The sequence below is a fragment of the Alosa sapidissima genome, chromosome 11 (genome assembly GCF_018492685.1).
Source record: "Alosa sapidissima isolate fAloSap1 chromosome 11, fAloSap1.pri, whole genome shotgun sequence".
Taxonomy (NCBI): Eukaryota; Metazoa; Chordata; class Actinopteri; order Clupeiformes; family Clupeidae; genus Alosa; species Alosa sapidissima.
Window position 1 is genome coordinate 6,426,779 of NC_055967.1, and position 24,676 is coordinate 6,451,454.

Here is a 24,676-nt window from a genome sequence, read left to right on the forward strand (position 1 = left end):
GAATAAAGAAGCCAAAGATTTTAGCTTGAGAAGAGATATTCTGGTGCAAAGAATTAATTTTTTTTTTTACAGAACATAACCCATTAACTAGATGTACTGCAGAGTGGTACAAAATATGACTGCCGCCCAGCCCTGCATATTCTCTCCCCAAAAATAAATAACGCTTGTCAATTTGTCTCTATCTCCTACTCCACCCTCTACTTTTCCGTATGTAAATGAGTGTATGCATAGTGAGTGTGTGTGTGTGTGAGTGTGTGTGTGTGTGTGTGTGAGTGTGAGTGTGTGTGTGTGTGCATGCGTGTGTGTGTGTGTGCCTGTGTGTGTGTCTGTGTGATTCCTTGTGGGGCTACATGCCCACCAAGTTTCGTGCAGCCCAGTCTTTCAGTGTCCCGGGAATCGTTGACACAAAATTACTGAAGAAAAAATAAATAAATCAAGAAGGAAAAAAAAAAACTCTGACTAAACCTATATAACCACTGCTTCGCTAACACGGTGGTCATAATAATAGATGTGGAACATGCTGTTGTGAAGCTCATAATACTGACAAAACTGGTCACCAAAGTCCATGGGATAATGACTTCCCCATTGTCCCAGTTATACAGCAAAAATATTGCAAATGACATAACCAATGCAAGATCCATGTAAAAAACACAACTTCAATATGTATGTAAAAGTGTTCAATAACTCATCTTCCTCCTGTTTGCTTTGGGTCACTACCATTAATGATGTTTTCCAAACAAAGTTCGGGAGGAGCCCTTAGGGATGATTGACAGCAATTAACTCACCTGTCTTCCGCCGGCAGGGTATTTAAGCCGGCCTCCTTATCCATACGCTTTGCTGAGCCCCAAGAACCATGCAGCAACAACTACGCCGAGCCCCAAGACCCATGCAGCGACTGCTTCGCTGAAGCCCCAAGAACCACGCAGCAACAACTACGTCGAGCTCCAGGACCCATGCAACAGCAGCTACGCCGAGCCCCAAGACCCATGCAGTGACTGCTTCGCTGAAGCCCCAAGAACCACGCAGCAACAACTACGTCGAGCTCCAGGACCCATGCAACAGCAGCTACGCCTAACCCCAAGACCCATGCAGCAACAACTACGCCGAGCTCCAGGACCCATGCAACGTCGGCTCCACCAAGCCCTGAGAACCATGCAGCAACAACTACGCCGAGCCCCAGGACCCATGCAACGTCAGCTCCACCAAGCCCTGAGAACCATGCAGCAACAACTACGCCGAGCCCCAGGACCCATGCAACGTCAGCTCCACCAAGCCCCATGCAACAGCAGCTACACTGAGCCCCAAGACCCATGAAATGACTGCTTCGCTGAGCCCCAGAACCATGCAGCAACTACGCCAAGCTCCAGGACCCATACAGCAGCAGCTACGCTGAGCCCCAAGATCTGTGCAATGACGGCTCTGCCGAGCCCAAAGCCCCATGCAGCAACAGCTCCACTGAGTCCCAGGACCCATGCAACGACGGCTCCGCTGAGCCCCAAGACCCATGCAACAACCGCTCCACCGAGCCCCAGGATCCAGGCAACGACGGCTCCACCGAGCCCCAGGAGCAGCTCCACTGAGTCCCAGGACCCAGGCAACAACTGCTCCGCCGAGCCCATAGGACCATTTAGGAACAGCTCCGCCAAGGTTCAGGACCCATCTAATGACGGCTCCGCTGAACCCAAGACCATGCAGCAACGTCTCAGCTGAACCCCGAGACCCTCGCGGCAGCAGCTCTGCTGAACCCTGACAGCCATCATTCCCACGGTTATGCAATACACAAATGTCCGCCGCTACGCTGAGCAAGTGCAACGAAGATCCACTCTTGTGTACTTACCGCTTGCCTCGCTATACTTCGCAAGTGGGTTCATGTTATAGCACTCTGATTTCACCCTCTCCATCATGTTTACCGGCCTCCTTTGGGCTGCTGAGATGTAGTGAGTTTACATGCCCCTCGTCTCATTTCATTCCCGATGGCAGATCTTGAGAGTTAGACCAGGACACAATTACGTTTATACCAAACAGAGTAAACCGATCAGTTCCGAAAAGGACACTCCATATTCATATCCAACTCTGCCTCAGATCCTCAGCTTTTCATACCCATTACACTACATCTCATATCGGTCAGCTCAAGCATCGCCTACTAGCCCGCTCTTCATCTCAGACGAAGGGTACCCATCACTCGTCACAGGTTCCAGACTCTTCTAATATATATCCTTGTCAAATCTGGTTCCCGCAGACCGCTACTCTGTGCATTCAGGATAGGAGCTGCTACTACAGCTGCATGCATTGGCCTATCAGAGCAGCAATCAAATACTGAGCCGTTGGTCCACAGATGCCTATCTAGTGGATCTATGACTTGCTAAGCAAGCGCTAATGTAATTTCGGTAGTGGCCTTACTTTCTGCTCTTTTGGGGTGCAAGCGGCCATCGCTCTATCGCGATCTCCGCTTCAGGCATTCCATGATCACGGCCAGCTACCATGCCAAACACGCGCTTAGCTTATACACTCAGTATAGCAATCATGCCGACGGGCGAACTAGTGAAATGATGTTTTCCAAACAAAGTTCGGGAGGAGCCCTTAGGGATGATTGACAGCAATTAACCCACCTGTCTTCCGCCACCAGGGTATTTAAGCCGGCCTCCTTATCCATACGTCACACGCTGTGGCGCTCGCAAAATTATCCCTCCTCCTCCCCTTACTCCTCCATTTCACTGATAGCACAGTTACGCATCCTCCTTACACTGGGGGGTGCAAGCGGCCATCGCTCTATCGCGATCTCCGCTTCAGGCATTCCATGACCACGGCCAGCTACCATGCCAAACACGCGCTTAGCTTATACACTCAGTATAGCAATCATGCCGACAGGCAAACTAGTGAATGGGTTCTTCTTGTCAGTTTGCTCCACATCCTCTATGAGGTGCTTGATCTCATGATTTCCCAGATGGCAAGCATTGTTAACAAGCCACAGGCTTCTTTAACTATGAATTGTGCATTTGTTACTGTCTGAACCAGTCAGTGGTCACATTGCTGTTTTGAAATATATGGGGATATACAAATTCTTTCATATAAAGAGCCAAAAATTAATCTTAGTGGAGGGCCATGGGCCAAAAATAAGCATTCATGTTGTCACTTTGCATTAAATTGAAATGTATCATATTTTTGTCAGTATGCCACTGCCTCAGACAGCGCTCCATGGTGTCATGGGCCTGTTGTCACTCACTAGTGTCATGGATCTGTTGATTTCTGCTGACAGGAGATCCACAGCAGATAATGAACTGCAGCAGTTAGGACAGAAATTCCCAGCGGTTGACATATTTAGGAGGACACGCAGTCCCGCACCCACATTGGACAGCTCTGGTTTACCGTTTTTTTCTAGTATAGCTTGAAAATAGAAATGCTCCAAATTTTCTTGGGCTACCTGGGATTGTGTACAGCTAACTTGTAGTGGAAGACATTTTAAAAATTTACTTTTACAAAAAGTGTACAAAAACAACAACGTTTAAGGCTCAAGACATGCAGCAGTGTCCTGTGATCTTTAAAAGAAGGGCTGGGAAACACTCAAACTGTCACAGTCTGTGCAGCAAGGTCTCAGATATCCCACCTGCAAAAAGTAATTGTTTAATAAATATATCATAACTTTTGAACAAAAGGTGACACATTGATTCTGTTTTTTCACTGAGTAGAAGACAAAATTGTGAATATCCCATACACTAAGTTTTTCTCTATCTACAACAGAAATGGGGCTTTAAATGGTCTGTCTAGTTCTGTAGGCTACACAATCATGGGGAAGACTGTTGACTTGACCTTGACCATTAACACCTTGCACGAGGAAGGCAAGACACAAAAGGTCATTGCTAAAGAGGCTGGCTGTTCACAGAGCTCTGTGTAAGCACATTAATAGAGAGGTGAAGGGAAGGAAAAGATGTGGTAGAAAAAAGTGTACAAGCAATAGGGATAACCGCACCCTGGAGAGGATTGTGAAACAAAGCCCATTCAAAAATGTGGGGGAGAGTGGATTGGAGTCAGTGCTTTAAGAACCACCACGCACAGACGTATGCAAGACATGGGTTTCAGCTGTCACATTCCTTGTGTCAGGCCACTCTTGAACAAGAGACAGCGTCAGAAGCATCTCACCTGGGCTAAAGACAAATAGGACTGGACTGCTGCTGAGTGGTCCAAAGTTCTCTGTTCTCTGATGAAAGTCAATTTTGCATTTCCTTTGGAAATCAAGGTCCCAGAGTCTGGAGGAAGAGAGGAGAGGCACAGAATCCACGTTGCTTGAAGTCCAGTGTAAAGTTTCCACAGTCAGTGATGGTTTGGGGTGCCATGTCATCTGCTGGTCTTCCCGTTTGAGATTCTTGGAGTCATACTCCTATCCACAGCGTAACATTTTTTCACATAATCTCCCCTAGAAGTCTGAATGATCTGAGATATTCTGTAAAAAATTAATGCTCTCAATTTTCATTCTGCATTCTTATTCAGTGCATTGTTATTTTTATTCATACAAGGTAATAACCCTTTGGTCTACCACACAATCCACTGGCCAAGTACTCAACACTGGTGTGCTTTGCAAAAGGATGATATTCATGTCTGAGACATGTCAATAATGTTAAACTGGTAAAAAAAGAGAGAGAAAAAAATTCTCCAGCCAGCACACTTTGGGGCAGCCGTGGCCTACTGGTTAGCGCTTCGGACTTGTAACCGGAGGGTTGCCGGTTCGAACCCCAACCAGTAGGAACGGCTGAAGTGCCCTTGAGCAAGGAACCCCTCACTGCTCCCCGAGCGCCGCTGTAGCAGGCAGCTCACTGCGTCGGGATTAGTGTGTGCTTCACCTCACTGTATGTTTACTGTGTGCTGAGTGTGTTTCACTAATTCACGGATTGGGATAAATGCAGAGACCAAATTTCCCTCACGGGATCAAAAGAGTATATATACTATACTCCTTAATAACATACTTTTTTTCTCTCTTTTTTGACAGTTTGTTACCTTAAACCAAAAAGCACCGGAACCTAAGAAGTCTTACATTTTCTGTGGATTAAGAGCATGCAATAATCTTCAAATCAAATGTAAAACTGGTGTCAGGATTAGATTTTAGACCAAGCAAAAACAAAACGTCAGTGTTGCCCAATCAACAACAATGCAGTGCTGTGTTTGCAAATGAATACACATGAATAGAGTTTTTTGTGTCTTGTGTCAATACAAGCAGTAATACCATTGTTGTATGCCTGCGGCATTTGCTAATGTTGTGTTCCCGTAATTTATTAATGAACTAGATTCATGCCAAAAATTCTCCATTTTAGTTCTGTTTAAGGCCGTCTACTAGCCCGGGCAGCAAATTAAATTTGCTGCCGCTAGGGTGCGTCTACATTTATAGGCTAGCCTTCTACAGAACATATACACATTACTGAAAGAAGATCTGTACTGATCCTGATTTAGTTTGTTTTGGTTATTCTGGGAGGGGTTGGACATTTGTTTTCTCAGCATTTCATCATGAAGACACAGGAAATGTCAAACACTAACCAACAATTATATTCCCCCCTAACAACTTGCTTCAAATAATTTGCATTTGTAATGAGCTTCCAGACTAATTATTTGAGCTTCTTAGTGTTCTGATAGGATGAAACATTATTCAATTACCGTGCACTGAAGGAATCATTTACCCCCTTCCTTTCTCACTTGAGATGAATGCTGGATTAAGCACTAGGACACAGTGACAACATTGCTATAATGATATGTCCAATGTCATGTGAATGTGACATTACATGGCTTTTGGTAAGTTGCTGTTTCAGTATCATTTGTATTGAACAGTCGGCTATAGGCTCAGTTCATCCATGTAATTCCATGATTATTGCCAAGAATGTTTCGAACAAATGCTCAGTGGCTTTGACAGTGGGGAGGGGGACTCCAGCAGGTGTGCTGACACCTGCTTCATTAATATTCATTGTGAAGATCACTGGCTTTGAAAAACAATAGCGTTATTAAAACAATATAGAAGAAAATATGAAAATATTTCAAATCTATGTCAAATATGTCTATTTTCTCCATAGACATACTGTATAAAGACCTGATTCATATTTACAGATTAAGGAAATTAACTATTTATTATTTGCTCTACATAAATAGATAATGCCGATGTTGACATTGGGAAGTGGGTTTCCAAAATACATGTGCCCCAGGGCCTCATGGAACATTCGTCTAGCCCCAGTGATGAATTCAAGTCCATGTGAACCATTATGATTGTAACACATATTAATTTATTTCACAATTAACTTATTGGGTAAACATGAGTTAGCCTATTGTTGAGTGCTATGGGATACTGTAGCACGTTTCCATTTAACATTGGCATAGCATTTGCCTTTGCCGCAGTTTTTAGCTTGCTGCATACATGTAATCCTTTGAATATACCCTTTTCTGACTTCTGCACAGGCTTTAAGTCTTATTGGATAACTTTGACCCCAAAGCCAGACAATATAATGGGCAGACAAATTTCATCTCAAATGAAATTATTTTCTTGTCTGCAAAATTAATTGCTAGAGGTTCTAACATGAAAATATTCTCTAAGGGCATGTTTATGCCCTCTTTGGCACACAACCTCCCTAAAACTCGATAATAAGACAAAAGCGTGTCTGGGTTAAACTGAGTCATGCTTCTCCCGTCTAAGCTCAGATGGGAAGAAAAACATCCCATCATGTGAGCATTCCCTGTAATACATCACAGACGAATTGCATCACACTCTCCAAAATGCCTTATGAAAGAGCAACAAAGAGAAAAACAATTCTAGGCTGGAGTTGAGAAAAACAATACATATGTCATGCTGTATAACGATAAAACAGCTTTCCATGCACCAAAGTGTATAAAATACCTCACTAAAGATAACATGATGTTTCAAGACACAGATAATCAGATAAAAATTGGTAGACACAATTATTTTTATAAATTAATGTTTTCAGAAAACGGTGCCAGTGCTTTTCAACTAGGCATCATCAAGAAATTAACATGAACATCATCAAGGCAACATGAAGGACAATGCTTAATCTCATCAAAGCCATTGTCAATATTCCTATGAAGAGTTTTCAGAGTGAATTGTAATTCTACATCTACAGTAGGTGCATTATATAGCACTGCAGTTAAGAGGCCCAGAGTAAATTTGTGACATCACTGAAACATCATCTAGGTTTTAGAGTCATTGGTGATCTTCGGGCGTTGCCTCAATGGCACCTCTGAGAGGAAGTCTGATGATGACATGAGAATGCAGCCACTTGCAGATACTTGCATGTGGCCTAAGCCTAGGAGAGCAACCAATGAGATCTTCAAACACAACCTGGCTGCTGGCTTGTGTGGCCTTCCTTTCAAATGAGTCTATGGATCTGCTCTCATTCTGGGGTTGCATTCCTATGCAGACAGTAGAAAGAGGGGGGGGGAAATAGGCAGAAAGCTATATCTAATGTAGGAGGAATTCCATCTCTAGCGGATTGTGTCTCAGAAGCTTTGTTTACACGTCTAAATTTGAGGTTTTGCCCATAAAAAATCTCCAGAGACCAGTTTAATTGATAACAGAAAAGACACACTTTGAAGATCAGCTGTAAGACAAAATTGATCTGCCTGAAACCAATACAAAGAAGAGAATGGTGCACTTGGTGTACTATGCAAATAATTCAATTGAGTGGTGTGGAATATAGCAAGTCTTTTGTGAGGATTTAAGGGCTGGGTACATTTCCCATAGACAATTGTGATGCATGCCCAGAGTTGATGCAACATTGACAGAAGCCACAATCTACTGTCGCCAGCAACAATCTACAGTCTACAATCTACTGAGAGCTGCCACACAACAACAGATGTTGCTTGTGTAAATGGAATAGGTACACTAATCAATTTCTACAGTGAATGTCCAGCAACATTCTATATAGTTGATGATCATATAGCAGAGAGATATTTAAAATAATAATAATAATTGTTTTCAAAATTCTAGTCTGATATATTTTTTTGCCAAAAAGTGGGGTCATGACCTCTCTGCTGACAGCTATCATCTGATGGAGCCATTCCCATGTTTCAGAGAAAAGAGGAGAAAATGACATTTTTTGTGCTTTCAAAAGACCCCAATTCTGGTCAGGACTGACCGGCTTTGTCAGACTAAATCTCAGTCAGTTATTAATGTGGGCTTCCTTCAGCTGAGTGGTTCTGAGAGTCCCAGTGTTATTTTTAAGCCAGTCATATGGTTGACTGTCCACAGATATATAATTTCCATGAGCTTCTCACGCTATTCAATGAGCAACTTCCTAAATTAGTTCAATTACATTCCCAAATAAATGAATGAAATACACTTGGCTAATTCTCTTTCACTGCCCACTGTCCTGTTGTTACTGTTTGCAAATTTATCCACACAAAGTCCACAGTTTGTACGTCCAAGTCTGGTCAGGTAAGATTTTTTGAGAATGTTTAAGAGTGTTCTATTTTCCCTAGGTAGGCCCAGAAATAGTAAATGTTTGAAACACATTGTCTCCAAAATTAACCATAGTACAAGAACGTAATATCTCGTAGTCAAAAAAGAATCTTCATCAGAGGTGTTTTAGGCACTTACGGCATTTCGAAAAGATACTGGAAAGCCCTGGATGGCACTGGAAAAGTGATGGCCCCAGTGAATGTCATGAGAGTTTCCAGACCCCCGAATCTGGCAAGGCAACACAAAGCTATTATTTCATACCACTATAATTATTTGAATTTATGTCCATGCTTCTTAACAGATGTGTTTATCCAAAGCGACTTACAACATAGAATAAAAATGTAAATGTTTAAACAGTTTAATGAAAGAATGTAAAATATATAATAACATAAAATTAAATCAAAATAGGCCAATAATAATAGCAATACTAATGTCAACAATAGCTGCAGGTCGTCACACTAACAACACTAAAAATAAACAATTATAAACTAATACTGTTGTTACCATTTGAGGGGCTTCATTGATATAAATGATGTATATATTTCCCTTTAATTTTCAACACACAAATAGATCAGCACATTGTTTTTCTTATTTGTCTTTTTTTCCTATCAGACATGCAGCCTGACTGCAAGAGGACAAAATCCTGTCACAACACATCATGCATTGGGTAGTTGCCCATGCTCCCTTCTCGCCATTGGAGAGGTATGTCTCATTTCTCAAGACCCAGAAAGGGAATATTTACAGATGAGTCTGCCTAAAACTAGATTTACACAAGTTAATGGGATCACCCAAAGAACATATCTAGCCAAAAATTAGCCCATCTGTTCCCCAAAACACTATAATATTGGGATCCTAATTTCTATAGCCTACTGTATGTTTCAGTGTAGTTTATTTTGTGTTACATCTAGGATCTTCAGGAGAAACAGCACTGTGCCAGGGGCATTGGGTGCATCTTTACTGGTCTCACAACAAATATAAAGAACTTGGAACTCATATTGAACTCTGCTGTTAGACTTTTAACTAGACCAAGAAGAGAGAGCACATCACCCCTGTGTTAGCTAAACTGCAGTGGCTCCCTGTCTCCTATAGAATTGATTTTAAGGTTCTGTTAATTACTTACAAAGCTCTGAATTCAATAGGACCTTCATATATCTCAGAGCTATTCATATCTTATCAATCACAAAGGAAACTTAGATCTTCCAATTCTAATGTTTTAATTGTACCCAAAGGGTTTCACAAGCCAAGTGGAGAACCTGCTTTGATCCATTATGCACCAAAGCTATGGAACGTCCAGCCTCCTGTACATCAAACAGGTGAGTTCAGTGAATATCTTTTAAAAAAAGACCTAAAAAACATACCTGTATAATGAGAGCTTTTAGCTAACTCATTTGATCTTGTATAGACTACTCATTCAGATTATTCATTTACTGCTATTAGAGCTGCATCCAGCCAGAAGCAGATGGGCTTCCCCTATTAAGTCGGGTTCTGCTCAAGGTTTCTTCCAGTAATATGGGAGTTTTTCCTTGCCACTGTTGCCATATGCAGGCTTGTAGGGGTTAAGGCTGCCAGTTTTCTGGTCTGCTCTTTAAACGTCTGTATATAAATTCATATAATCACAAGAAATACTAACCACATACTAAGGACATGACCGCTGTATTTCTGAAGTATTTCTGATATTGCTTGGTATGTTGCTGATCGGATCATAAACGGCCACAGCAATGAAGCAACGAAGAGGAATAGCTGAAGAACTTGCAGGAAATTCTTGGTTTTTGTGGGGGCCCACAACAAGGGCTTGCGGTTTGTAGGGTTATTTGTTAGCAAAACATATGTATATACTACTGCAACAACTTGCTGCGTTCGCCTCAACATGTATTATTATTATTATTATTATTATTATTATTATTATTTTCTTCTCTATTATTGTGTAAGATGTTCCAGAATTAAAGCACTTTGAGCTGCATTCTGTGTATGAAAGGTGCTATACAAATAAAGCTTATATTATTATTATTATTATTATTATTATTATTATTATTATTATTATCATCATCTGTGCATCTTCACTGTCATTGTCTTCACTTCATATGTGTTTTGTATAATAGCTGGACATGGAAAACTATACTACAAAAATAAAATTATTTTTATAACTTCTGCATTGGTGCCATATTTTTTTACTTCCTTTATAATTTATGAACATCATGACGGGACCGGAGAGAGTAGACTTCTGTTTCACACGTGCATCACAGACTTGCGCTCACTGCCTCTCTGTAATTGTGAACCAATAGCCCTACTTCCTAGTTTTCGAGAGAGGGCTTAGGATCAAGCTACCAGCTAGCCATACTAGCCCAAGTTTGCTCAGCTGTTAACACCTAGTCAACGTAAATTGTTAACTTAGAAAATGACAATGAATTGTCCAGGTTACAAAGATAAGTAGATATAACGCTGACATTAAGTCTACAGGTAGCTTTTGGAGTTGTAAAAGCACACATTCCTGGCGAACAATCTGGGAAGCAAACCTAAGCCATCGATAAGCTGTCATGGAGTCTTACATACAATTCACAAACCAAAGCCAAGGGAGGGATCGAATTTTAAGGTGTGTTGAACAACCAGCATTAGACAATATTGTAAAAGAAAGGCAAAGCGAACCAAGACCTTTAACATTTCAAACTGGGTTACCTAATAGTCTGTTCGATTCATTTTGACACGTTACACCAATTAAAAAATTGTCAAACATTGGCGTTTCAGTTTGGAAAGTAGTAAAACAAAATTGATTGGCTATCTCCTTCACTATCGTCAGATATTGCATGTATATTCAACATTAGGCAGATAAGATAACTAACTAACCCCTTTTTTGTTCCTTTCAGGGCAACCCAGTATGCATGCGCTCTTGCGAGATATATGCTTCGAAATGATCCCTCTAGGAAAGACATTTTGATGAAGCTGCAAAGTCTTCAATCTAGCATGAGTTCGGGACGCAAATGTGAGTGAAAATGTCCTGGAATGTATCAATATCTGTGTGAGAAATCGAGAAAGTACACAGTGTACCCAAGCTTCTTACTCTATATTCGCTACTCCATTGCACGCGATTGCTGCGCGCACTGGGTCATTGTATTCAGAAAGTGCTGTTACGACGCAGTGCCAAACAGCTCACAGTGCCATTTAGAATTGAATTTGTAAGGATCACAGGATAGAGAAGGGTTTATAAGCCTATGGCTGGCTGAACCCCAGAGCCAACCTGGACATTATTTTTAATGACAGGTTAGTATAAGACGTATAGGTATAAGAATTTGTGCTGAAAAGGAGTTAGTCTATACTGAATAAATCGTTCCGGGTCATTCCACGTCAATTCAACCAGGGCCCACGCACTTAGGTCTCAAAAAATTCTGAAAAAATTACCAGGTGTACCTATGTTACCCAGGAGACACACTGTAAAATTACTCTTATGTAAGATCAATACTTTCCAAGATACAGCCAGTTTTACAGGGGGAGGGGGGTGTCGATTTTGTTCGGCCTCTTTTTTTTGTCAAAGTTCACAAGCCCACAGCGCAAGAACTAAACCATGTAGGAGGCTCAAATTTTGCATGCTGGTACATAAATAGGAATAGTATGTAGCAAAATCGTCACGTTTGGTCTGGCTAATCCTGCATGGTCATAGCTGTCCCTCAAAGTTGATACACATTTTATTGAGATTAGTAGAAACACTCACAAAAAACAATGAACAGAAAATAAATTCCTTCAGGGTCTGAACAGCAGACTTTACAAGTCTAAAAAATCATTTTGGTTCTCATTTTCAGAGCACCCAAACACTTTGTGCGAATATACAAATATTTTTTTAATATTCTTTTCTTTATTCTCCATGATCTTTTCTTTTCAAAAAACACCAATTTGACTTGTCTTATGCCAATCTTTCTTTTTCACTTTCCCCGAACATGGGCAAAATGCACCATTGACATCAATATGTTTTGTATAGAGCTACCCTAGGTTGCTCTATACAACCACAGGTGGCAGTGTGGTGACTATATAAAACATATTGATGTGAACGGGGCATTTTGCCCATGTTCAGGGTGGAAAATAAAAAAGAAAGATTTGCATAAGACAAGTCAAATTGGTGTTTTCAAAAAGAAGGGATCATGGAGAATAAAGAAAAACATATTTAAAAAATCTTTGTATATTCCCACAAGGTGTTTGGGTGCTCTGAAAATGATAACCAAAATGATTTTTCAGACTTGTGAGGTCTGCTGTTCAGACCCTGAAGGGATTTGTTTTCTGTTCATTGCTTTTTGTGAGAGTGTTTCTACTTATCTCAGTAAGGAAAATAAATTAAGAGCCTATGTTGAGTACAAATATGTCTTCTGAAGGCTTAAACAGAGCCCAGCCAAAAACTCTTTGTATCAACTTTGAGGGACAGCTATGACCATGCAGGATTATCCAGACCAAACGTGACGATTTTGCTACATACTATTCCTATTTATGTACCAGCATGCAAAATTTGAGCCTCCTACATGGTTTAGTTCGCTGTGGGCTTTTGAACTTTGACAAAAAAAAGAGGCTGAACAAAATCGACACCCCCCTCCCCCTGTAAAACTGGCTGTATCTTGGAAAGTATTGATCTTACATAAGAGTAATTTTACAGTGTGTCTCCTGGGTAAACATAGGTACACCTGGTAATTTTTTTCAGAATTTTTTGAGACCTAAGTGCGTGGGCCCTGGTTGAACTGACGTGGAATGACCCTTCCATTAACTTTAGATATTTGATTTAAAGAAATATGAAGGAAATGCTCTTTTCCTATCCTTTCTTTCAGTGTTCAGACTGGGTAACACCGTCAATTCGGTTGATGCTGCCAAGCGAACCCTGTTGCTGTCTGACCCCATCCTTAGATTCTGCCTTACTGTCTCCAACCTCAGCCGCGCCCTCTATTTCATCTGTGACAACGTGCTCTGGGCAAGAAGCCTCGGACTCGTCCGAGACATCAACAAGGAACGCTGGAGTCTGAATGCCACCCGCTACTACTTCGTGTCCCTGGTGATGAACCTGACTCGAGACGTGTACTTGATGGCACAGCTGATGGTGCAGAGGTCACGAGATAGGCAATATAAGCACAAGGTCCATCAGCACCTTAATGAGAGTACAGATGTGGCCTGTGTAGTGGTCCCACAGCTGGATGCCTTTGTGTTCCTTCTTATCGAGTGCCTCAAAGGCAACCCTGCTGTTGCCTTGGATACTGTCAAGAATGTGTGTGACCTCTTCATTCCCTTGGACAGGCTTGGTGTATATCAGACAAGTGAAGGGGTGGTGGGGTTCTGTGGGCTCCTGTCATCGCTGCTAGGCATACTGTCAGTCCTTAAACCCCACTTGAAAATAAAGCCATAGAAATGTCTTTCAGGAAAGGAAGAAGTGATAGGAATATGGAATGCATTGAAATGCTTTAAGGATTCACCTATTAAAACACACTAGCCGCATATAGAAAATCTCTTTTTGCGATTTGCCACTCTTAACCTTCTTAAGTATTGCACTTATATAAGGGGTTCATGTGATAGTTGATAGAGTGGCTAAGGGTGAAGCTTCGCAAAGATCAACACATAAGCCGGGGGGGGGGGGGGGGGGGTTCTCAAAGAATGATGATTCACAGACTGAATAGGGAATATTGGGGAAGATTGAAAAGGGAACAAATTGTGAAATTGGCTCTGTATCTGTTCACTAAACCAGACAGGGTATCTGCCTGCCTTACGCAGCAGAGATTTAGATGCAGTTAAAGCTTGTCCTTTCTGAGGACGTGTCACACTTTTCTGAGAAAGTCACAACTTGTAATAGTTCAGATTTGGATTCCGTAGCTCTTTATGATTGATATGTCTTGTATATTACCATACGGCGCCCCATGTCCTTCAGGTACAATGTCATTCACAGCACAATGTCATTCACAGCACACCCTTTATTTGTGATTCTTGCAGATGACCAAATTTGATCTGGCCCACTGCTCAGAAGACTTGAGTATTTGTGTCCTATCTTTGTACTTTCTTCTAGTTTCTTACAAATACAGTGTTTTCTATGTTTTTACGAACATCGTGTTGGATTAATTCACCCTGAAAATCTAGCTGTTTCTGGTCTAGTCTACCTCACTATTGACATGTAAGTATGTCAGCATCATGTTTACTGCTCGGTGTTCAGTTTCTTATCTGTGAAGAAGCATCTCTATCTGTCACCTTTCACCTTTAGTACCTATTGATAGGAATACAAATCTTTGTGAATTTCTATTTTGTTTAATTGTGGTTACAGAATTTTTTTTTTCAAATTTAAATGGAATCCGTGATTTAAAGTGGGAATTAGTTCCTTCATTGAAGAGAAAAATAAAAAAAAATGTTGAGTTGCCCACAAAGCCTTAAACTGGGGTTTGACCGATTGTTTCCGTAAAATATTTAAAAGTTTTATCTCTTAAATAAATTATTTTCTAATGGAGAATGATCATTTTCCTGTGTGTCATTTATTTATTTTTTAATTGATTTTCACCACAGTATTTCCTGAATATTAGTCTGACCTATGCACCTCTAAAAGTCTTAGTACCATGATAAAGGGCAGATGTGGTTGCATAATGTACTGTAGTATCCACCCATCTATTTTTTTTAAACCTTTATTTTACCAGGAAGGTCCCGTTGAGACACAATGTCTCTTCTGCCAGGGAGTCCTGGTCAATCCTATTACATTTTACTCAATACTCAAAGGGGCCTGACTTGGTTTGGTAACATCATTAGCCATCCAAATCACACACACCCAAGACCTTATGAGTGTGTGAAAGATGAACTAAACATGGTACTACATACACTACTCACAAAATATCAGGGATATTCGGCTTTCGGGTGAAATTTCAGGATGAACCTAAAATCCACTATTACCTTTACAGGTGAACTTAATGTGACCTTCTCTAAACTTGAATGTGCATTTCCAACAGTTCAATGTTTCAGTACTTTCTGTACTGAAAAATGTAATGTCACCAGAAAGCCAGATATCTCTTACTTTTTGTGAATAGTGACTGAAATACATAATGGTGACCTGCTTGGTTTCAACTAGTGCTATTATAGTGACACCATGTGGATGCAAGTGTGCAATGCATGTAGGAATATGGTGGGCTCTTCAACAGGGAGCTTGGCACATAGGCTAGGATACAGTAATCATATGTGAATGTATATATTGTAAATGTATATAATATTTCTAGAGAATGTACAGCCAAAGTGCATTGGAGCTAGTTACTTTGTTTAGTGAAATAATCTTACCAGAATAGTTCAAAAAACATGTTCACACTTGCCTTTTGCTATATTGACAGCTGACAATTAGTAAGGTTCACAATTTTCTTTGTACCAAATTATATATGTGTGTGTATGTTCTGGTGCAAAATAATCAGTTCACACTGTACCTTTTGTCAGTATTTTTGAGCAAATGTTTTAATGATTGGCTATTTGGCCAGCAAGTTTCACACAGAAAGCTTTCCAATTTTGCAACCTAGAATAAATAAGGCTATATGGCTAGTAGCTAATAAGACGTTTGTCAGACTTTTTTGAGGTAAAGATTTGATTTGCAGAAAATACATAGATGCAGTGAATTCATAGATGGAAAGTATAAGAGAAGCCTTCAGGTAATGCGGTCCAGTTTATTTAAGGCATCTACAACAAAACATGAAGTAGCCCCATGTAGGAATGAAACATCAAACATACGATAAAAAATAACTATCCTAATTTGGCAAATCTATGAGTTTTCTTGCTCGGAACCAAATTCTGATTGAGAATTCAACTAACACTGAATGAAATACTTAACAGTTCAGCACTCTCCAGAGGAGAAACTTTAAAGCGCAAGATTGACACAAAATACTTATTTTTTTTAAACAATGCACACAAGGTCATGGGCACAGCAATGTGATGCAAGCTCAAGACACTGTAAATGTAAGTGTTGACAAACTGTGACTGTTTGAAAGAATTGAGACAGGCCTGAGCCTTGCTTCAAAGTCTCATTGTTTGGTCTTTCAACTACACATCAATTCAGAACACAGCAGACCCCAAGCCAAAAGAGAAGAGACTGAGAACATGTCATCCCTTGATAACTGCTTGGTACATTGTTCCTCACATGACATGAGGTGAGAACATTCTAGAAAGTGATGCACAATCAGTTGAAGCTCAGTTCAACCTAGACACTACATGGGTCAAAGGCAATTGCATTGTTAGGGTAGGTAACCTTTGGGAGGACTCCAAGTGGAATGATAAAAATAAGACATTTGCACAGGAACAAAACATTTACACTGAGAGTTGAAAGGAGAGGAACATACATACATATAAACAAACAAACAAATAAAAACACGGCTCATCTAAACAAATGTATAGTCTTCAGAAAAATTCATGAGAACATACAAAAACAAACTAAATGTGCTTTCAGAACATGATTGTGTCTGCTGTTTATATGTTCAGTGTCCAATGATGATGATAATAATAATAATAATAATAATAATAATAACAATGACAATACATGTAATAATTATCATTATTATTATGGCAATAAGGACACCATTGTGCTGTAGTGGTTGGAGACTAAGCCTCCTGCTACAGTGGTGAAGGAAGGACGGCCTCTGCTGCCCCCATGAATCCTACATGTGGTTAAAAGCACTTTGCTCTTGGACAAATGTCCAGAGTCATCTGCTTTGCTCGGACGAGGACAGAAGAGGCCACTAGCCCTCCTCATCCTCATTTTGGTTTCCCCGAAACACTCGAGCAGTGGGCTGACATTGATGCAAATTAGTTAGTGGATGAGGAGGCAGTGAGAGGCTTCCTACCAGAGGCAATATCAACAGGGCCGGGTGAGTAAATGAACACACGTCAGAATCACCAGCACATCTTCCATAGATACCCACAGTATAGAATATCTCTCAGCTTTCCCTTATTATATCCAGTGATTTAAACCCATCTTTTTATATATGTTGTGATCTCATGTATTTTTTTTTTTTTTTTTTACAAATGTACATTCAGTAATATAGCAAAATAGACACTGTATTTAGTGCTCAATTACCGAGCAAACAGCAGACTGGGTATCAAGATTCTCTTAACCCATCCTGTCTTTATGATTGTACCATTGAACACAATGGCGGCTCCACTGTCTTAGCCACATACCAAAGTAAAATTAGTAGAGGCGTCAGAAGCTTTATGCCCTCATTTCATCTGAGAGAAAGAGAGAGCAAGAGAAATAAAAAGGCTTTTTAATTGTGTCTCACAATATATAGAACACCACAGTCCCAGTCCACGTGAACACTCACACACTTTCTCTCTCTTTCCCTCTCTTTCCCTCTCTTTCTCTCTCTCTCTCTCTCTCTCTCTTGCTCTGGTGAACATATAACAACAGACATTAAAGGGCACTGTCACGAGTTGGTGGTCTAGGCCAACTTGAGTGTTGCTCCTCTGGTTTTCCTTGCGCCCGCAGGCTGTTTTTCTCCTTTTCCAGTTTCTGTCTTTCTTTTTGTTTCTTTATTTCCGTCTTCCTCGAGAGAAGTAAAGTGAGAAAGCATTTTCTGGGACCAGGCAGAGCCAGAGGCCGGGCTTTAGATCTGGGCGGTTCCTCAGGGAGAGTCTTTTGGTCTGTCCTGCCACTCATAGAGAAGTTAGGAGAAGCCGTCACTACGAGGGGGTCTGGGACCGGTCATAGTCCAAGATGAGGCCTTTGATGTGCGACAGTTTTTGATGGAGATATTCGCAATGCTTCTTCTCTTCCCGGTAGTCAGGAAACTTCTGCAGAGGACATGATGGGGGAAAAAAACAACCAGTCAGCATTTTGTGTGTAGTGGGGAACTACATTCCAAGAATCATTAGGGGGAAAATATAGTTCCCCCTAGTTATATTCAATAATAACAATATGATTCAGTTGATATGAACATTTTGCACAGCCCCCCCCCCCCCCCCCCCCCAATCCCAATCCTCCCCCACCTTTCTTATGCAGCCCTTGCCACTTAATCTACTAAACCCCTCTTCTACTGCACTTTTTACTCCCCCCCCCCCATAAATGCACAAATAGGCTGACACCAGACATAATTTCACTGCATTTCTATATGTAACTATATGCATGTGACAATAAACTTCCTTGTATCCTTGTAACCTTGTAACATTTAAATCTGAAAAGATATTTGAAATGATTACATACCTTCTTATACCTTTTATACTTCTGGAGGATTTGCTCCTCCATTACCTGAAATATAAAATAAACAATTCAATTAGTTGCAGTGCATTGGAATTATTACCAATAAATTAATTTACTGGATTTCAGTTGGAAGAGCAAGCAAAAGAAGAAAGATACAGTGTTTTAAAGGTGCTCTAAGCGATGCTGGGTAACGTCATTTCTGTTGACATTCAAACAAAACAGAGGGCTGTCCGCAGAGATCGCGTTTTTTTACAGTGTATTCAGGACACAGGCAGGTAGCGGATGGTGAGGTGATGTTTGCTGTAAGTGACAAAAAATGTTTTAGCCTAAAAAACGCGTGGCATCGAAACTGGTATTATGACACCTGTCGGGTTGTGGCTAGTAATTTAGCATGCTAATTTAGGTTGATCTCTCTGCAGCACTATACCTTGTCATTTTTTTAATGACATCATCGCCCTTATTTCTTCTTATTCTTTTGATGCGTGTAGCTCATTTTTTGGATATTTTTACCTCAATTCTTACACATGGCACCTTTAAGAGTCTGCTTGCTGCTTGCTGTCAGAGTAGCTGATAAGAACATATTTTGTCACAAACCTTATACTCTTGCGTGCCAGGTGAGAGGGTCTTAATCTTGGAGCCCAGCTGAATGAACATCTCCGTAACCTTGCTGATCCGGTCGTGCAAGTCCCTATATTCATCATACTCAGCACAGAAGTCCTCATTATACTGTTGACGCTGTTCACCACCAGTTATAGTGATGTATTTTCTGTGGAAAGGCACAGTAAAGTTCAAGTAGCGATGAAAGTTCAGGGATTTGTTTATGTGAATACAAGACCTACAAGGCAGGACAAAACAAACATGTGGTCCAACAGAAAAGAATTTGAGGAACTGGCATTGCTCTCATACACTATACTTATGCATGAGGATGCATGGATCCTGCATTGTAGATAAAGGGAAAAATAAACAATAAGACGATTCATTATGAGGATTTAAGTGTGATCAACACAGCCTTTCTTTGTGCCTTGTAAATTGTCCAAAAGTCTTATACACAATAGTGTAACTGTCCAGGCACACACTTTCCAGCAGGGGGCATTGTCTGCCTATTATCTTTCTCTCTGGTAGGTGATAGAACATGTCTCTAACTCCCATAAGGGGCATACATTGAACATAGACTGTGGTTCATAAATCAAACATGTTTATTCAGCAGTGATATAATCTTTAAATCCGGAGATCAATGCATTATCCATTTAGATAAGGTGCAAGTTAACTTGCAAGAATCAGACTGGAGGGTGGGGTGGGGTGGGGCGGGGGGGTAGTTAGTTCATCTGAACTTACATTAAATAGTCAGGGATGTCTGGAGAGCCTTGGCTGACAGGTGTGTTGACCATTTCATGATCTGTAGACACACATGCACGCACGCACACGCACACGCACACACACACACACACACACACACACACACAGAGAGAGAGAGAGAGAAAAAGCAAATGAGTTTGAGTAATCTGCCAATGCAAACGTGATAAAGCCCCCATCATTCCTGGCCTGATGGAGTCGTTTATCAGGGCCTGCTGATAAGGGGCCGCTGCACTCGGTGACGAACACGAACACGAACACGGGGCCAGATTGGGAGGTGTGTACTCAGGGCACGGGCAGGGCTCTCCAGCGTCTGTGCAGCCCCGAAGGACCATCGGCCACACAGCTGTTGCGCAGTCAATCATCAACAGAGTTTGCCGTGGGAGCTGGCTGGGCACAGCCAGGAGCTGAGGCAGGCGTCCGACACACACACCACAGCTACCCTCTATCCCTGTGACCCCGTTTGACAAACCTCCGATAAACCCTCTGCTTGGGGAACTTTGCTTTCTGCACTGTTATGTTGGAGATCAGTCAGCACGTAGGTAGCAGACATGGTACTTGTCGGATTGGGTATACAGAATAACGCACCATAAAGGCACTGTTCACGTCAATACCTGCCATTTTATTACCATGACAAGAGTTGATTAGTCCATGACAAGAGTTGATTAGTGACTCAAGACATCATCCTGTGCCTATAGCTGTTGGTTAAATATTAGTCTGCTAATAGCATTGTTATTATCTTAAACTATCAAGACTTACATAGGATGTAGGACTCTTCAGTAGTATTCCACTGACATGGCAAAAGAAACATAAAACTAAAATCACAGTTTACCTTTGGGCTTTTTTGTTGATTAAAGCAAAGCATAACCTTATCTTCTTAATTCCCCTTAAAGTATCAGAAAAATAAACAATGGTCTGTTATCGGTCGTGGTGAAAGCCTAGGGAAGCTGTGGTGCAATCAATGCAAATTTGGATGTTCTGAACGAGGATGCTGGGTAACGGGGAGGATGCTGGGTAACGGGTGCCAGAGGGAGAGGGAGAGGAGGGGCATGAGGTTGTGCCTACCATTGAGATTCTCCTGATGGTGTTTCAGATCCGGGCTTGTTTCCACCCACTCTGTTTTTAAGTGCTCACGCTCTTTGTCCTTGTGCTTCTTGGACTTCTTCTTTTTGTGCTGGCCGTTGGCTAGCGGCTGCTCAGTGCATACTGGGGGGTCAGTCCGTCGGGGTTTGGGGCTACTCATCACGGGGATGTCGGGCTGCAGCCGCTCGAGCTTGGCAGTGCTGTCCGGCTCGCCGTGGCCATGGTTGACTCGTGGGTAGAGGCCATTTTGACTGTCCTGAATGCTACTGGTCGTTCGGTCGAAGTCCAGTTTCGTCGGTAAACTACTGTTCCTCGGACCTATCGAGGCGCGGCCCATCGAGGAGCTCAGATGTCCATTGGAAGGTGATTGGAGGGGCAAACTCGGGTCCAGTAACCTTTGCTTCTTGGGAGTCGGACTTTCTGAGTGGTCGGAAGGCACTGGGCGTTTCTGAGTGAAAGAAACACAAAATGAGAAGGGAGATATACTTTTTCAAAAAGCCCCACAAGCATAACAGAGAGCTGCCACAGCACAGGCCAGTAGCCTAATTGGCTTCCGCAAAATGGCAGTGACAGAACTGCCTCCAGCACATCCATAAATAAAAAGCAGATGGTACCACACCAAGGGCCTCTTCTGAAAGACTTTCATTTTATCCCTCAGTTAATCAATCAGACTTTATTTCTGTGGCAACTGCTCTTTTTGTACAACAACAACAACAACAATAACAACAACAACAACAAAAACACAGGTGTTTTTTCCATTTAAGACACAGTGGTTTCAACATTTCTAAAACTAGTGTTTTTCCCTCTTTTACTTGGCTTTTCATGTTTTAAGATTCAGAAAATAAAAGAATTCCTCCGTCTGCCATGTTACCAAAAAGAGTTGAATGTGTGCTCAGAAAAAGCTGGCGTTTCTTTTTATAGGTGTGTATTTACCACAGAGGGATTCTTGACTGGACTGAGCTGGGATGGAGAATCCCCAGGGGTTTTGTGGAATGAATGGCTGGACTGTAAACTCCTCGTCTGGCCGGGACCCAGGGGCTGCAGCTTTCTGTGTGATATCAGAGAAGGAGATGGGAGATTTCATTTCAGCATGTCATGCCCCCACATTCTCACTCTATGACTTCTGCATATTTCAAAAGGAGTTTGTCAGAATGACAATAACTATTTATTGCCATAATTATTATTAACTATGAACAGGAAGGTACCATATATGAAAGGAAGACAAAGAGAATTAGAAAGAGAGGAAAGAGAGAGAGAGAGAGAGAGAGAATTGTAATGTTTACAGAGAGGCAAGAAATTCAAACAGGAAGAAACATTTGTCTCTTGTCAACTTTGGGGATCAAGGTCCACGAACACTCGGCTATTCTGCCAACCATAAAAGCAAACTTCAGCAAATCAACACAGGCACAACGCCCACTCCCATTCAACATACAAACAACAGAGCTACATTTTAAAAAAACAATAATAAAAAATAAATAAATTAATGCACACTGCACTTCTCATTTTCTTTTTCACCACTACCTCACTCTTAAAACTCTACAAACAAAACTGCTCGGAGGTAGAGAGGAGATTAGGGGACAAGGCCCAATGATCCAACCTGTGTCATGACGTCCAACCTAACCCTAGCCTAACAGTTCCTCGTGCATATCCGGGTAACGATAACATCTGCGGTAGGCAGGCACCAAGCTAAGCAATGTCCTGAGTGGGAAAATAATAAGCCAGATGTTCTCTCTCTCTCTCTCTCTCACACACACACACACACACACACACACACACACAGACACAGACACAGACACAGACACACACACACAAACACACACTACTGGCAATCTGCTTCCTACAGCTCTTTCCTCAGATAGAGTGCCCTTTTGTCACACATAAAAATCATTCCAGCCTAGCAGTCTCACTTTGGCCTCCTAAGATGTAAGTCCAGAGGGGGAAATACCTTTCCAAGTCATACCCCAGGAAATCCCACACATAAAATTAGACAATGATAGGTTTCATTGACAAGAAACTATATTTACACATATAACATTATTCTGACATAACAATATTCTCTGTTTCCATATATAGATAACTCTCTTTCATATAAATATGCATACATCTCAGCTATGCACTCCACGGGGCGGTGGTAGTGTAGTGGTTAAGGAGCTGGGCTAGTGTGCAGTAGCCTAAAAGTTGTCGGTTCAATTCCCGGCTTCCACCGTTGTGCCCTTGAGCAAGGCACTTAACCCCAAGTTGCTCCGGGGACAATGTAATCCCTTGTATTTGACATATGTAAGTCACTTTGGTCAAAAGGTGTCTGCTAAATGTAATGTAATGTAAATGCACTTCTGGACATTTGAATAACTTCAGTCCCAGTGCATTAGTCCCTCTAAGAGTTTTCAGACCTTAACCTCAATAGCACTGCAATGGCAACAGACCGTCTCTGCCAGCACTGTCCCTTGTCACCTCTCATAAAGTAGAGAGATGGCCTGAAACTGATGGGAATTAAACAGCATGTGGGAGATGGCAGGCCTCCCCAAAACAATTGATTCTCACTGCCAAAGCTCCATCCTTGGCACAGCGAGTGCTGGCTACCTTTTGTTCTCCTATTGTTTGTGGTTACCGGTAATTGTAGTAACTCATTTGCCTTCTGAATGATTTCATTAGGCAACACCAGGCAACAAAACACCCCCTGCTTTGAGATGCTTATTAACAAATTCCATCTTTGCAGATAAATACACATTTTGTCCTGTTCGTCACAACAGGCTGTCAGTTAGGGACCAAGAGTACAGTCTTGCTGGCTAAATGGCGGTTTGTTGTCCTGGGCACATCACTCTTCCCAATTACTGGAGAAGAGGGGAGCAATTACCTGAGGCAAGCACGGCTTTAATGCTAAAACAGTGTCCTGCTCCAGTGAGCCCTTTGTGACTGGGTCGATAAAGGCCAACACGCCCAACATCAGGGAAATCACTTCATCATCCAAGAAACCTGAACCCTAACCATAAATCCACCATGAAATACCATTAAAGATGAACTATTACAAATGTATTACGTTACAATATATTGACATTTATTCACTACACAGACACTTCTGTCCAAAGTGCCGATATCCATTTTCAGAGCTACATGTTCCCTGGGTATCAGACTATAGAGCTGGTAGCCGTCTGCTGTGCCAAAGGAGTCCAGTTCATTCAGTCTTTGCCCTTTTCCTTTTCCTCTAATGGACCAAGAACACGCGGCCATGGGGAGCGGGACTCCAGTGTCCGTCTACGATGTGCGAGATGGAGTGGCCAGCAAACCCACCTGGTGAGCAGTCTGTGTATGAGTTGCCTCTCCTCCTCCAAGTAGCCTGGCCAGTCTCTCTGGACCTGCCGGTAGAACTCATCCTTCAGGGTGAAACTGTGCTCTTTGGGGTTGAGTTTTGCCACCTGGGAAACACAGACACAGAACTTCTTGAGAACAACGACTCATGTGGGTTCAATTAAATTGTAATTATATTCTGTTATCTCATAACTACAGATGATTACAGTCATTTCCACCATCATACATCAATCTCTATTGTCAAAAGTGTGAAATTTATTTCAGCAATTCTGCAATGTAAGCAACCCCACCCTATACCCTCCAGCGCATGCACGCACGCACGCACGCACGCA

General features: G+C 41.7%; 2 protein-coding genes and 1 long non-coding RNA gene across 3 annotated transcripts in view; 1 reads left to right on the plus strand and 2 right to left on the minus strand.

Moving 5' to 3' along the window:
- LOC121724467 overlaps positions 1-11,756 on the minus strand; it is a 36,626-nt gene extending 24,870 nt beyond the window's left edge. Inside the window, exons 1-2 of the long non-coding RNA XR_006035212.1 lie at positions 11,285-11,756; positions 8,582-8,671 (exon numbers count right to left, since the gene is read on the minus strand). This is a non-coding gene — a long non-coding RNA (uncharacterized LOC121724467). The remainder of the gene's footprint in view (positions 1-8,581; positions 8,672-11,284) is intronic.
- Positions 10,668-14,898, plus strand: pex11a (peroxisomal biogenesis factor 11 alpha). Its single transcript, XM_042111048.1, has 3 exons — positions 10,668-11,033; positions 11,305-11,420; positions 13,243-14,898. The coding sequence occupies exons 1-3, from the start codon at positions 10,978-10,980 to the stop codon at positions 13,809-13,811; spliced, it is 741 nt and encodes a 246-aa protein (XP_041966982.1). The 5' UTR covers positions 10,668-10,977; the 3' UTR covers positions 13,812-14,898.
- Positions 14,899-16,060: 1,162 nt separating this feature from the next.
- The window catches only part of LOC121724185 (RNA polymerase II elongation factor ELL), a 33,955-nt gene continuing 25,339 nt past the window's right edge, over positions 16,061-24,676 (minus strand). The window contains exons 6-12 of the mRNA XM_042110573.1: positions 24,327-24,451; positions 21,972-22,086; positions 21,021-21,486; positions 19,938-19,998; positions 19,197-19,368; positions 18,606-18,650; positions 16,061-18,196 (exon numbers count right to left, since the gene is read on the minus strand). Coding sequence (XP_041966507.1) covers positions 18,086-18,196; positions 18,606-18,650; positions 19,197-19,368; positions 19,938-19,998; positions 21,021-21,486; positions 21,972-22,086; positions 24,327-24,451 — 1,095 coding nt within the window. The 3' untranslated portion in view covers positions 16,061-18,085. The remainder of the gene's footprint in view (positions 18,197-18,605; positions 18,651-19,196; positions 19,369-19,937; positions 19,999-21,020; positions 21,487-21,971; positions 22,087-24,326; positions 24,452-24,676) is intronic.

Bases quoted from the DNA above. Each gene is read 5' to 3' on its own strand.
- pex11a (XM_042111048.1), top strand. From the start codon at position 10,978: ATGGAGTCTTACATACAATTCACAAACCAAAGCCAAGGGAGGGATCGA. The intron at 11,034-11,304 runs GTGTGTTGAACA...TGTTCCTTTCAG, and splicing joins GGGAGGGATCGAATTTTAAG to GGCAACCCAGTATGCATGCG. The intron at 11,421-13,242 runs GTGAGTGAAAAT...CCTTTCTTTCAG, and splicing joins CATGAGTTCGGGACGCAAAT to TGTTCAGACTGGGTAACACC.